The sequence below is a fragment of the Pseudophryne corroboree genome (assembly GCF_028390025.1).
Source record: "Pseudophryne corroboree isolate aPseCor3 chromosome 3 unlocalized genomic scaffold, aPseCor3.hap2 SUPER_3_unloc_2, whole genome shotgun sequence".
Lineage (NCBI taxonomy): Eukaryota > Metazoa > Chordata > Amphibia > Anura > Myobatrachidae > Pseudophryne > Pseudophryne corroboree.
In genome coordinates, this window is record NW_026967508.1 from 4160279 (window position 1) to 4175480 (window position 15202).

General features: G+C 48.9%; 1 protein-coding gene across 2 annotated transcripts in view; it reads left to right on the top strand.

The window, feature by feature from the left end:
• The first annotated feature begins 2917 nt into the window (after positions 1-2917).
• LOC134983604 (zinc finger protein 268-like) overlaps positions 2918-15202 on the top strand; it is a 34606-nt gene continuing 22321 nt past the window's right edge. Inside the window, exons 1-3 of one of the 2 annotated variants that reach the window (XM_063949272.1) lie at positions 2918-3061; positions 3178-3275; positions 3376-3487. In XM_063949272.1, coding sequence (XP_063805342.1) covers positions 2977-3061; positions 3178-3275; positions 3376-3487 — 295 coding nt within the window. In that variant the 5' untranslated portion in view covers positions 2918-2976. Of the gene's footprint in view, positions 3062-3177; positions 3276-3375; positions 3488-15202 lie in introns of those variants that run through there. The other variant, XM_063949273.1, reaches the window with a different exon arrangement.

The window sequence follows — 15202 nt, forward strand, 5'->3', positions numbered from 1 at the left end:
AAAGGATCTATTGCTCAGTGGATTACTGCCACTATTCGTCAGGCATATCTATCTCTCGATGCGCCTGTCCGACGTCCCTCTGGGCTCATTCGACTTGTATGGTCGTGGCCTCTTGGCTGGTTTGCCATAGTACCCCACTGGAGCAGTTGTGGAGAGCGGTGACCTGGTCCTTTTGCATTCTTTTACCAGGTTTTACTTTTAACATAATGTTGGTTATATTGACGCCAGCTTTAGGCATGAGATGTAGAAGTCGTTTTCCATTCAGTTTTATTGATGGCTCTCTCAATACATAGGATCACACAGTAGTGAGGAAGACATCTGGGAAGTGTGAGACACCCAGTAGCCATCCTTGTGTGTCAGGAGGACTGAGCAGGACCCAGAGCCCCATCAATGTGCCTCCACCTCGATCGCTGACACATGAGAGGCACAGTGACCAGAAGATCCTGGAGCTCACCAACAAGATCATTCATCTGCTGACCGGAGAGGTGACTGCTGGGAATGGGGCATTATACAGTAACACCAGGGGATGTGTCTGGGTGATGACTGGAGAGGTGACTGCTGGGTATGGGACATTATACAGTAACACCAGGGGATGTGTCTGGGTGATGACTGGAGAGGTGACTGCTGGGAATGGGGCATTATACAGTAACACTGGGGGATGTGACTGGAGAGGTGACTGCTGGGAATGGGACATTATACAGTAACACCAGGGGATGTGTCTGGGTGATGACTGGAGAGGTGACTGCTGGGAATGGGACATTATACAGTAACACCAGGGGATGTGACTGGAGAGGTGACTGCTGGGAATGGGACATTATACAGTAACACAGGGGGATGTGTCTGGGTGATGACTGGAGAGGTGACTGCTGGGAATGGGACATTATACAGTAACACCAGGGGATGTGTCTGGGTGATGACTGGAGAGGTGACTGCTGGGAATGGGGCATTATACAGTAACACTGGGGGATGTGACTGGAGAGGTGACTGCTGGGAATGGGACATTATACAGTAACACCAGGGGATTTGTCTGGGTGATGACTGTATCATTGTGTGTGTCAGGTTCCTATAAGGTGTGAGGACGTCACTGTCTATCTCTCTATGGAGGAGTGGGAGTATATAGAGGAACACAGGGGTCTGTACAAGGACGTGATGATGGAGAATCACCAGGCATTGAAGATGGATATGACTGAGAGGATAATAAATCTCTTCCTGGACATCATCTGTCTGCTGACTGGAGAGGTGAGGGATTCTGGGAATGTCATGTCCTCTTGTCTCATACATGACAGCAGAGTCCTGCAGATTATAGGCAGATAGGACATTGGTGATAAAATAGTGAAGGAGGCGATTATAGATTATTTTTATGTGATGTTTTCATTATTTATTTCTCCAAACTTTATATGAATATTTTTTTAATCTTTTAAGTTTTGTTGATGACCCTGAACTGACCAGAATGTGCAAAATCAATTTTCTCCTTACTATCTGATATATCGGCCCAATATGCAGATTTTGCTTTCTTCTAATGCAGCAGGTTTTATTAGTATTAATGACACGGTACAGGTATGTAAGCATCTACTGTTCACATGGTAGAATTTAATGAATGTTGTACACAGGATCACACAGTAGTGAAGGGAACATCTGGAGAGCGTGAGCCACCCAGCAGCCATCACCGTGTGTCAGGACTGGGGAGGACCCAGAGCCCCATCACGGTGCCTCCACCTCACTCACTGATACATGAGAGGCACAATGACCAGAAGATCCTGGATCTCACCAACAAGATCATTCAGCTGCTGACTGGAGAGGTGACTGCTGGGAATGGGGCATTATACAGTAACATCAGGGGATGTGTCTGGGTGATGACTGGAGAGGTGACTGCTGGGAATGGGACATTATACAGTAACACCAGGGGATGTGTCTGGGTGACTGCTGGGAATGGGACATTATACAGTAACACCGGGGGATGTGTCTGGGTGATGACTGGAGAGGTGACTGCTGGGAATGGGGCATTATACAGTAACACCAGGGGATGTGTCTGGGTGATGACTGGAGAGGTGACTGCTGGGAATGGGACATTATACAGTAACACCAGGGGATGTGTCTGGGTGATGACTGGAGAGGTGACTGCTGGGAATGGGACATTATACAGTAACACCTTGGGATGTGTCTGGGTGACTGCTGGGAATGGGACATTATACAGTAACACCGGGGGATGTGTCTGGGTGATGACTGGAGAGGTGACTGCTGGGAATGGGACATTATACAGTAACACCAGGGGATGTGACTGAAGAGGTGACTGCTGGGAATGGGACATTATACAGTAACACCAGGGGATGTGTCTGGGTGATGACTGGAGAGGTGACTGCTGGGAATGGGACATTATACAGTAACACCAGGGGTTGTGACTGGAGAGGTGACTGCTGGGAATGGGACATTATACAGTAACACAGGGGGATGTGTCTGGGTGATGACTGGAGAGGTGACTGCTGGGAATGGGACATTATACAGTACCACCAGGGGATGTGTCTGGGTGATGACTGGAGAGGTGACTGCTGGGAATGGGACATTATACAGTAACACCAGGGGATGTGTCTGGGTGATGACTGGAGAGGTGACTGCTGGGAATGGGGCATTATACAGTAACACCAGGGGATGTGTCTGGGTGATGACTGGAGAGGTGACTGCTGGGAATGGGACATTATACAGTAACACCAGGGGATGTGTCTGGGTGATGACTGGAGAGGTGACTGCTGGGAATGGGACATTATCCAGTAACACCAGGGGATGTGTCTGGAGAGGTGACTGCTGGGAATGGGACATTATACAGTAACACCAGGGGATGTATCTGGGTGATGACTGGAGAGGTGGCTGCTGGGAATGGGAGATTATACAGTAACACCAGGGGATGTGTCTGGGTGATGACTGTGTCATTGTGTCTGTCAGGTTCCTATAAGGTGTGAGGATGTCACTGTCTATTTCTCCATGGAGGAGTGGGAGTATATAGAGGAACACAGGGGTCTGTACAAGGACATGATGATGGAGAATCACCGGCCCCTCACATCACTGGGTAAGAGGAGACTGTCATATAGTGTAATGGAGAGAGCAGCTATGGAGCCACCTAGATACACATCACCTGATAATCACATATATACAATGTACTCAGTCACTGTGTGTCTCCTACAGATGGGGCCAGTAACAGGAATACCCCAGAGAGATGTCCCCGTCCTCTTTATTCCCAGGATCATACAGAGGCGAGTCACAGTGTCCTACAGGAGGATCAGGTAGGGTCTCACACAATACTGAAATACAGATGAATATACACTTAAGGGTCTGTACTGAAGGTGTTTGAATATTGAACACTGATATTTTTATGTTATTTAGGGTGAAGATCTTATTGATGTTAAAGTAGAAGACATAAAAGTAGAAGAGCAGACGCATGTGGTGGGTGGTCTGCAGTGTAAGGAGGAGGAAATCCCTACAGATATCAGCACAGGTGAGTAGTAATCACATATTCTCCTTGTTCAGTCACTACAGCAATCTGTTATTCTCCACCATCTACTGTTAGTACAGACTAATAAGGGCAAAGTATCTGCCCATTGGAGGAGTCAGGAGCCATCAGCCCCTATTATACTCCTGCTCTCCCCCTCACATCATGTCACAGTGTGTTACCAGCCCAGAGATCTGACCAGTCTCCTCCCCACACTCTCTGGTGTATCTCATACATCAGGAGCCATCAGCCCCTATTATACTCCTGCTCTCCCCCTTACATCATGTTACTGTGTGTTACAAGCCCAGAGATCTGACCAGTCTCCTCCCCATACTCTCTGGTGTATCTCATACATCAGGAGCCATCAGCCCCTATTATACTCCTGCTCTCCCCCTTACATCATGTCACTGTGTGTTACCAGCCCAGAGATCTGACCAGTCTCCTCCCCACACTCTCTGGTGTATCTCATACATCAGGAGCCATCAGCCCCTATTATACTCCTGCTCTCCCCCTCACATCATGTCACTGTGTGTTACCAGCCCAGAGATCTGACCAGTCTCCTCCCCACACTCTCTGGTGTATCTCATACATCAGGAGCCATCAGAACCTATTATATTCCTCCTCACATCATGTCACTATGTGTTACCAGCCCAGAGATCTGACCAGTCTCCTCCCCACACTCTCTGGTGTAACCCATACATCAGGAGCCATCAGAACCTATTTTACTCCTCCTCACATCATGTCACTATGTGTTACCAGCCCAGAGATCTGACCAGTCTCCTCCCCACACTCTCTGGTGTTTGGTATACAACACTAGGTGTAACATCTTTCTGACCTTTGAAACATTGTAGCCATTCATTCTCTGAATAGTGGAAAGAGGTGGTGTCACATATCCCAAGATCCTCCTGACATTACATATTGTCCTCCCTTTGCATTAAGAGTAATAATATCTGTATATGAAATACTTTTCTGATTTGCGTCTGAGACAAGTCGTATACCAGCACTAATGTATGTTATACATATATATGTGATGCTATATAAATGCTACCTCAAAGCTGATTGGTTGCTAGGGGCAACTTTTCTCGTGGTCCACATCTCCACTCTTTCTCTAGCTTCCATAAGGGATATTGGGGAATCTAGTACGATGGGGTATAGACGGGGTCCAAAAGTGCCGGTGCACTTTAAATTTCTTCACTGGGTGTGCTGGCTCCTCCTCTCTACTGTGCTTACTGTGAATCTTGGGTAAACACAAACTATGCAGTGTATGCCACACCAGATTCTCTCTATTGTCATCTGATTCTGTTTCTTGTGAACAATGCAGCCAATCTTCACAAATCAGTGAAGGGGCTGTGGGAGAGGGCCCAGTGCCCCACTGGCTAGAGTCTCTTCAAACTATGATGTCTGATATGTCATCCCAGCTCACTGCTAATGTACATAAAACTCAGCTACTACAACAAGCTGTTGCAGACTTAGCTGCTAGGGCAGATGTTACACAGCCCCGCTCTCTCTCATGCAGGTCCAGAAAGCGTGGTTTACCTGCTCTACTCTCTGATACAGATGAGGATATACAAGAAGATTGGAAGACTTGGATCCCATTAGTGGGGATTCCAATTCTGCTCAGGGTATTGAACCCCTAATTTTGGCTATACGGGACGTGTTATAGGCTCCCTCTAGAGGACGATGCGCACTTTCCCATTTCCTCCTGAAGGCAGGAAGTTTTGGGTGGAAGCCCCAGGGGTTGAGGTATCAGTCTCTCGACTGTCTAAAAAGGCGGTGCTGCCTGCCCCGGGCTCCTTTACCATGAAGGATCCTGGGAACCGGAAAATACAGACTACGCTAAAATCTATTTACGTGGCAGCAGGTGTATCACAGAGGCCGGTCATAGCTGGATGACCCATGTCATTCCTATGTGGGTTACTCAGATTCAGGAGGGCCTCTCCAGAGCTATGTGCCGGTCACTATGGTGACTCTCCTCAAACACATTCAGGACACTACACGCGTCCTGTGTAACTCGCTCAAGGAGATGGCAAATATTAATGCTAGTACTTCTGCCATGGCGCAGGGCTTTGTGGTTGCGTCATTGGATTGCAGACGCAGAATCAAAACGCAGTGTGAATTCCCTCCTCTTTTTGGTGGGAATGGCTCTTTCGGGTTGAGTTGGATACGTGGATTTCCAAAGATACGGCTGGGAAATCCACGTTTCTCCCCTCTGTGGCCCCGTCGGCGAGACGCTCCTGCACGGGGCTGTCTATGCAGTCCTTTTGGTCTTACAGACTTCGTTCTAAAGCCAGAGGTGCCTCAAATACGAATAGAGGCACCAGAGGTAAGTCAAGAAAACCTGCAAGCACCAGCTCTCAGGAACAGACCACCAGTTCTGCTTCCACTAAGACCTCAGCATGACGGTGCCCAACCACCCCGAGTGGATCTCGAGGTGGGAGCTTGACTGCGTCCCTTCAGCCGCGTCTGGTAGGCTTCCTGCTAGTATACCTGGGTCAGGGATCTCATTTCTCAGGGCTACAAGCTGGAGTTCGACAGTGCTCCTCCCCAACGATATTTCTCTGACGTCCTAGTGGATGCTGGGAACTCCGTAAGGACCATGGGGAAATAGCGGCTCCGCAGGAGACTGGGCACAAAAGTAAAGCTTTAGGACTAGCTGGTGTGCACTGGCTCCTCCCCCTATGACCCTCCTCCAAGCCTCAGTTAGATTTTTGTGCCCGAACGAGAAGGGTGCACACTAGGTGGCTCTCCTGAGCTGCTTAGTGAAAAGTATAGTTTTAGGTTTTTTATTTTCAGTGAGACCTGCTGGCAACAGGCTCACTGCATCGAGGGACTAAGGGGAGAAGAAGCGAACTCACCTGCTTGCAGAGTGGATTGGGCTTCTTAGGCTACTGGACACCATTAGCTCCAGAGGGATCGAACACAGGCCCAGCCATGGAGTCCGGTCCCGGAGCCGCGCCGCCGGCCCCCTTACAGAAGCAAGAAGAGGTCCGGAAAATCGGCGGCAGAAGACATCCTGTCTTCACCAAGGTAGCGCACAGCACTGCAGCTGTGCGCCATTGCTCCTCAGCACACTTCACACTTCGGTCACCGAGGGTGCAGGGCGCTAGGGGGGGGCGCCCTGAGCAGCAATAAAAACACCTTGGCTGGCGAAAATACATCACATATAGCCCCCAGGGCTATATGGATGAATTTTAACCCCTGCCAGAATCCATAAAAAAGCAGGAGAAAAGTCAGCGAAAAAGGGGCGGAGCCTATCTCCTCAGCACACTGGCGCCATTTTCCCTCACAGCTCCGTTGGAGGGAAGCTCCCTGGCTCTCCCCTGCAGTCACTACACTACAGAAAGGGTTAAAAAAGAGAGGGGGCACTAATTAGGCGCAATATTAACAATACAGCAGCTATAAGGGGAAAAACACTTTTATATAAGGTTATCCCTGTATATATATAGCGCTCTGGTGTGTGCTGGCAAACTCTCCCTCTGTCTCCCCAAAGGGCTAGTGGGGTCCTGTCCTCTATCAGAGCATTCCCTGTGTGTGTGCTGTGTGTCGGTACGTTTGTGTCGACATGTATGAGGAGGAAAATGATGTGGAGGCGGAGCAAATTGCCTGTAATAGTGCTGTCACCCCCTGGGGGGTCGACACCTGAGTGGATAAACTGTTGGAAGGAATTACGTGACAGTGTCAGCTCTGTATAAAAGACAGTGGTTGACATGAGACAGCCGGCTACTCAGCTTGTGCCTGTCCAGACGTCTCATAGGCCGTCAGGGGCTCTAAAGCGCCCGTTACCTCAGATGGCAGATACAGACGCCGACACGGATACTGACTCCACTGTCGACGGTGAAGAGACAAATGTGACTTCTAGTAGGGCCACACGTTACATGATTGAGGCAATGAAAAATGTTTTACACATTTCTGATAATACGAGTACCACCAAAAAGGGGTATTATGTTCGGTGAGGAAAAACTACCTGTAGTTTTCCTGAATCTGAGAAATTAAATGAGGTGTGTGATGAAGCCTGGGTTTCCCCCGATAAAAACTGATAATTTCTAAAAAGTTATTGGCATTATATCCTTTCCCACCAGAGGTTAGGGTGCGTTGGGAAACACCCCCTAGGGTGGATAAAGCGCTCACACGCTTGTAAAAACAAGGGCTCTACCCTCTCCTGAGATGGCCGCCCTTAAGGATCCTGCTGATAGAAAGCAGGAGGGTATCCTAAAATGTATTTACACACATACTGGTGTTATACTGCGACCAGCAATCGCCTCAGCCTGGATGTTCAGTGCTGGGTTGGCGTGGTCGGATTCCCTGACTGAAAATTATTGATACCCTAGATAGGGACAGTATATTATTGCCTATAGAGCATTTAAAAAATGCATTTCTATATAGGCGTGATGCACAGCGGGATATTTGCCGACTGGCATCAAGAGTAAGTGCGCTGTCCATTTCTGCCAGAAGAGGGTTATGGACACGACAGTGGTCAGGTGATGCGGATTCCAAACGGCATATGGAAATATTGCCTTATAAAGGGGAGGAGTTATTTGGGGTCAGTCTTTCAGACCTGGTGGCCACGGCAACAGCTGGGAAATCCACATTTTTACCCCAGGTCGCCTCTCAACGTAAGAAGACGCCGTATTATCAGGCGCAGTCCTTTCGTTCCCATAAGGGCAAGCGGGCAAAAGGTTCCTCATTTCTGCCCCGTGACAGAGAGAGAGGAAAAAGGGCTGCAGAAATCAGCCAGTTCCCAGGAACAGAAGCCTCTCCCGCCTCTGCCAAGCCCTCAGCATGACGCTGGGGCTTTACAAGTGGACTCAGGCATGGTGGGGGCCCGTCTCAAGAATTTCAGCACGCAGTGGGCTCACTCGCAAGTAGAACCCTGGATCCTTCAGGTGGTATCTCAGGGGTACAAATTGGAATTCGAGACGTCTCCCCCTCGCCGTTTCCTAAAGTCGGCTTTACCGACGTCTCCCTCCGACAGGGAGGCAGTTTTGGAAGCCATTCACAAGCTGTATTCCCAGCAGGTGATAATCAAGGTACCCCTCCTGAAACAGGGAACGGGGTATTATTCCACACTGTTGTGGTACCGAAGCCGGACGGCTCGGTGAGACCGATTTTAAATCTAAAATCTTTGAACACTTACATACAGAGGTTCAAATTCAAGATGGAGTCACTCAGAGCAGTGATTGCGAACCTGGAAGAAGGGGACTACATGATGTCTCTGGACATCAAGGATGCTTACCTTTATGTCCCAATTTACCCTTCTCACCAAGGGTACCTCAGGTTTGTGGTACAGAACTGTCACTATCAGTTTCAGACACTGCCGTTTGGATGGTCCACGGCACCCCGGGTCTTTACCAAGGTAATGGCCAAAATGATGATACTCCTTCGAAGGAAGGGAGTTTTAGTTATCCCTTACTTGGACGATCTCCTGATAAGGGTAAGATCCAGGGAACAGTTGGAGGTTGGTGTAGCACTATCAGGTAGTGTTGCGGCAGCACGATTGGATTCTCAATATTCCAAAATCGCAGCTGATTCCGACGACTCGTCTTCTGTTCCTAGGGATGATCCTGGACACAGCCCAGAAAAAGGTGCTTCTCCCGGAGGAGAAAGCCAGGGAGTTATCCGAGCTAGTCAGGAACCTCCTAAAACCGAGCCAAGTCTCAGTGCATCAATGCACAAGGGTTCTGGGAAAAATGGTGGCTTCCTACGAAGCAATCCCATTCGGCAGATTCCACGCAAGAACTTTCCAGTGGGACCTGCTGGACAAATGGTCCGGGTCGCATCTTCAGATGCATCAGCGGATAACCCTGTCACCAAGGACAAGGGTGTCTCTCCTGTGGTGATTGCAGAGTGCTCATCTTCTAGAGGGCCGCAGATTCGGCATTCAGGACTGGGTCCTGGTGACCACGGATGCCAGCCTGCGAGGCTGGGGAGCAGTCACACAGGGAAGGAATTTCCAGGGCTTATGGTCAAGCCTGGAGACATCACTTCACATAAATATCCTGGAGCTAAGGGCCATTTACAATGCTCTAAGCTTAGCAAGACCTCTGCTTCAAGGTCAGCCGGTGTTGATCCAGTCGGACAACATCACGGCAGTCGCCCACGTAAACAGACAGGGCGGCACAAGAAGCAGGAGGGCAATGGCAGATGCTGCAAGGATTTTTCGCTGGGCGGAAAATCATGTGATAACATTGTCAGCAGTGTTCATTCCGGGAGTGAACAACTGGGAAACAGACTTCCTCAGCAGAAGTCTTCCACATGATTGTAAACCGTTGGGAAAAACCAAAGGTGGACATGATGGCGTCCCGCCTAAACAAAAAATAAATAAATAAATAAATTGGACAGGTATTGCGCCAGGTCAAGGGACCCTCAGGCAATAGCTGTGGACGCTCTGGTAACACCGTGGGTGTACCAGTCAGGGTATGTGTTCCCTCCTCTTCCTCTCTTACCAAAAGTACTGAGAATTATAAGACGGAGGGGAGTAAGAACTATACTCGTGGCTCCGGATTGGCCAAGATGGACTTGGTACCCGGAACTTCAAGAGATGCTCACGGAGGACCGGTGGCCTCTACCTCTAAGAAGGGACCTGCTCCAGCAAGGACCCTGTCTGTTCCAAGACTTACCGCGGCTGCGTTGACGGCAGGGCGGTTGAACGCCGGATCCTGAAGGAAAAGGGCATTCCGGATGAAGTCATCCCTACCCTGATCAAAGCCAGGAAGGATGAAATCGCAAAACATTATCACCGCATTTGGCGAAAATATGTTGCGTGGTACGAGGCCAGTAAGGCCCGATGGAGGAATTTCAACTAGGTCGATTCCTGCATTTCCTGCAAACAGGAGTGTCTATGGGCCTAAAATTGGGTTCCATTAAGGTTAAAATTTCGGCCCTGTCAATTTTCTTCCAGAAAGAACTAGCTTCAGTTCCTGAAGTTCAGACGTTTGTAAAAGAGGTACTGCATATACAGCCTCCTTTTTTTGTGCCTCCAGTGGCACCATTGGGATCTCAATGTAGTTTTGGGGTTCCTAAAGTCACAATGGTTTGAACCACTTGAATCTGTGGAGTTAAAATATCTCACATGGAAAGTGGTCATGCTGTTGGCCCTAGCTTCGGCCAGGCGCGTGTCAGAATTGGCGGCTTTATCCTGAAACAGCCCTTATCTGATCTTCCATTCAGACTGGGTGGAATTGAGGACTCGTCCTCATTTTCTCCCTAAGGTGGTTTCAGTGTTTCATCTGAACCAACCTATTGTGGTACCTGCGGCTACTGGTGACTTGGAGGACTCCAAGTTGTTGGACATAGTCAGGGCCCTGAAAATATATGTTCCAGGACGGCTGGAGTCAGAAAATCTGACTCGCTGTTTATCCGGTATGCAGCCAACAAATTGGGTGCTCCTGCGTCTAAGCAGACTATTGCTCATTGGATTTGTAATATAATTCAGCTTGCACATTCTGTGGCAGGCCTGCCACAGCCAAAATCTGTAAAAGCCCATTCCACAAGGAAGGTGGGCTCCTCTTGGGCGGCTGCCCGAGGGGTCTCGGCATTACAACTTTGCCGAGCAGCTACGTGGTCAGGGGAGAACACGTTTGTAAATTTCTACAAATTTGATACCCTGGCTAAGGAGGACCTGGAGTTCTCTCATTCGGTGCTGCAGAGTCATCCGCACTCTCCCGCCCGTTTGGGAGCTTTGGTATAATCTCCATGGTCCTTACGGAGTTCCCAGCATCCACTAGGACGTCAGAGAAAATAAGATTTTACTCATCGGTAAATCTATTTCTCGTAGTCCGTAGTGGATGCTGGGCGCCCATCCCAAGTGCGGATTGTCTGCAATACTTGTATATAGTTATTGCCTAACTAAATCGGGTTATTGTTGTTGTGAGCCATCTATCCAGAGGCTCCTCTGTTATCCTGCTGTTAACTGGGTTCAGATCACAGGTTGTACGGTGTGATTGGTGTGGCTGGTATGAGTCTTACCCGGGATTCATAAATCCTTCCTTATTGTGTACGTTCGTCCGGGCACAGTATCCTAACTGAGGCTTGGAGGAGGGTCATAGGGGGAGGAGCCAGTGCACACCAGCTAGTCCTAAAGCTTTACTTTTGTGCCCAGTCTCCTGCGGAGCCGCTATTTCCCCATGGTCCTTACGGAGTTCCCAGCATCCACTACGGACTACGAGAAATAGATTTACCGGTGAGTAAAATCTTATTTTAAAATCGAGCTTACCAGCTTTGAAGGCTATGCAGGTTATGTTGCAACAGGCCATCCAAAAGTTGGTCCAGTCCTACGTCATTGTTCCAGTACCAATACCACAACGAGGCAAGGGTTATTACTCCAACCTGTTTGTGGTACCAAAACAGGATGGTTTGGTAAGGCCCATTTTTAATCTGAAGTTCTTGAATCCTTACCTGAAGGTTTTCAAGTTCAAAATGGAATCCATCCAAGCAGTGATTGCGGGCCTGGAGGAACAGGAATTGATGGTCTCCTTGGACATCAAGGATGCTTACCTTCATATTCCGATTTGACCACCTCACAACCGTACCTGAGGTTTGCCCTGCTGGACGATCACTACCAGTTCCAGGCCCTGCCCTTCGACCTGTCCACAGCTCCGAGGTTAATCATAAAGGTGATGGCGGAGATAATGGTCCAGGGGGTCAATGTTGTCCCTTACCTTGACTATCTTCTGGTAAAAGCAAGATATGGGGATCTTTTATTGCTCCATATCGACCGCACTATCCACTTTCTGTCACACCATGGGTGGATCCTCAACTTACAGAAGTCCCACCTGGAGCCAACTCAAAGGCTCCTGTTCCTGGGGATGTTGCTGGATACTGTGGCCTAGAAGGTACCAGGGGACAAGGCGAGACCACTTCAGGAGATGGTCCGCATGGTGCTCCGATCTTCTCGACTGTTCATCCATCTTTGCATAAGATTGTTGGGAAAGCTGGTCGCCTCATACGAGGCGATCCGATATGGGAGGTTTCGTGCCAGAACATTTCAGTTGGATCTCCTGAGCAAGTGGTCCGGATCACATCTACAGATGCACCGGATGATTCGGCTGTCACCTCAGGCCAGGATTTCCCTCTTGTGGTGGCTTGCAGTCCTCCAATCTACTGGAGGGCCGGAGTTTTGGGATCCAGGATTGGACCCTCCTTATGACAGATGCTAGTCTAAGTGGATGGGGAGCTGTCACCCAAGGGGCGCAGTTCCATGGCAGGTGGTCAGCCCATAAAAAGCCTCAACTTTCTGGAACTTCCGTCGATCTACAAAGCTCTGCTTAAGGCCTCTCCTCTGCTCAGGGATCACGCGATCTAAGTACAGTCGGCCAACGCCACAGCCGTGGCGTACATCAATCGGCAAGGAGGGACAAAAATCAGAGCCTGCATGCGAGAAGTGTCAAAAATACTCCCCTGGGAAGATAGAAATGCAAGAGCAATGTCGGCAATCTTCATTCTGGATGTGGTAAACTGGGAAGCGGATTTCCTAAGTCGTCACGATCTCCACCTGTGGGAGTGAGGACTTCACCAGCAGGTGTTCCATCAGGTCATCAACCGGTGGGGCTGCCCGCAAATAGACATGATGGCTTCTCGACTCAACAAGAAGCTTCACTGGTATTGCTCACGAACAAGGAACCCTCAGGCGAGGACAGTGGATGCACTGACGTCACCTTGGCCTTACCGGCTGGTCTACCTGGTTCCCCCGATTCCGTTGCTCCCAAGTGTGCTTAAGCGAATCGGGAATCAAGGAGTCCAGGCACTTCTGTTCGGGCTCAGAGGGCGTGGTACGCAAATCTTCTGGACATGTCCATCGAAGACCCTTGGCCTCTCCCACTAAGTAGAGATCTTCTTCAACAGGGACCGTTCGTCTACCCGGACTTACGACGTCTTCAATTGGCGGCATGGAGGTTGAGCGTAACATCCTAGGGCCTTTCCAAAAAGGTTATTGCTACCATGGTTCAGGCCAGGAAACCTGTGACGTCAAAACATTATCATCATATCTGGAAGAGATATGTCTCTTGGTGCGAGGAACACACCTATCCACCTGCAGAGTTCCACTTGGGACTTTTCTTACGATTCCTGCAGGCTGGTGTGGATAAGGGCTTATGCCTGGGTTCCATTAAGGTCCAGACTTCGGATCTCTTCATTTTCTTCCAGAAGAAATTGGCAGTGTTGCCAGAAGTTCAGACCTTCTTGCAAGGGGTACTCCACATCCAACCTCCTTTTGTGCCGCATACGGCACCCTGGGATTTGAATTTAGTGTTGGAATTTCTACAGTCCTCCTGGTTTGAACCTCTGATGATGGTTGAAGACAAGTACCTCACGTGGAAGACTGTGGTGTTATTGGCTCTGGCTTCTGCTCGAAATGTCTCATAATTGGGGGCCTTATCGTGTAGGAGTCCCTACTTGGACTTTTACGAGGACAGAGTGGAGCTCTGTACAGGACAGCAGTTCCTGCCGAAGATTGTCTCCGCGTTTCACCGAATCAACCTATTGTGGTTCCTTCAAATTCTGACTCTTCTCCTCCTCTGGAGGCGTTAGATGATGGACGAGCTTTGAAGATCTATAGCAAGCGAACGGCTCGGATCAGAAAGATGGATTCTTTGTTCGTGCTCTATGATGCCCAGAAAAAGGGTTGTCCTGCTTCGAAGCAATCCATTGCTCGTTGGATTAGGCTTACTATCCAACAGGCCCATGTGTCGGCAGCTTTACCTGTTCCTAAGTGTAGTCTCAGCCTTGCAACTGTGCTGAGCCGCTACCTGGTCGGGGAAGAAAACATTTGTTAAGTTCTACAAGTTTGATGCCCTGGCCAAAGAGGATACCCAGTTTGGGCAGGCGGTGCTGAAGTAGTCTCCACACGTTACTGCCCATTCTGGAAGCTTTGCGACGTTCCCATCGTACTAGATTCCCCAATATCCCCTATGGATGCTAGAGAAAATAGGATTTGAATTACCTACCAGTAAATCCTTTTCTCGTAGTCTGTAAGGGATATTGGGCGCCTGCCTCAGTGCGTTGACTTTTCTGCAGGTTCTCGTTATGTGGTTACCTGTTCAGATGTTGTTGCCGGCCATTGCCGGTTGTTATATGTTCGTGGCGTGCTGGTATATAAATATTACCACTCTTTGTTATCATGTTTCCTTCTCTCGTATATGTCCTTTCTCCTTCAGGCACTATTTTACCTATAACTGCCTGTAGGAGGAGGCATAGAGGGGAGGAGCCAGCACACCTAGTGAAGAAATATAAAGTGCACCGGATCCTTTAGACCTCGTCTATACCCCATCGTATTAAGTCTCCCCAATATCCCTTATGGACTACGAGAAAAGGATTTACCGGTAGATAATTGAAATCCTATTTTTTACTTCTTGATACATTAATCCCATTGTCTTACTGTCCAGAAAAGTGATCATGCTTAGGAGTATGTTTGGTAATGCTAAGGGGTATATTTACTAATGTGTGGGTCTGTAGAAGTTGGGATGTTTTCCATAGCGACCAATCACATTCTCCTTATTTATCTAGCACCTTCTAGAAGACAATTAGAATCTAAAACCCGCACTTCAGTAAATATAACCCCTTAGTTTCAGGAGAGTGGAGGCTTCTTATCCACAGATCTAGCTGGAACCTACATGCTCCTTGGCTTCTAATACTTTCTTACTGTGGCTGGGACCATGTTCCACGTAGCCATGATGGTGGGCATGGTCTCAGAATGGTACGCCCTCTGGGGTGGTGCCATTATGGGCA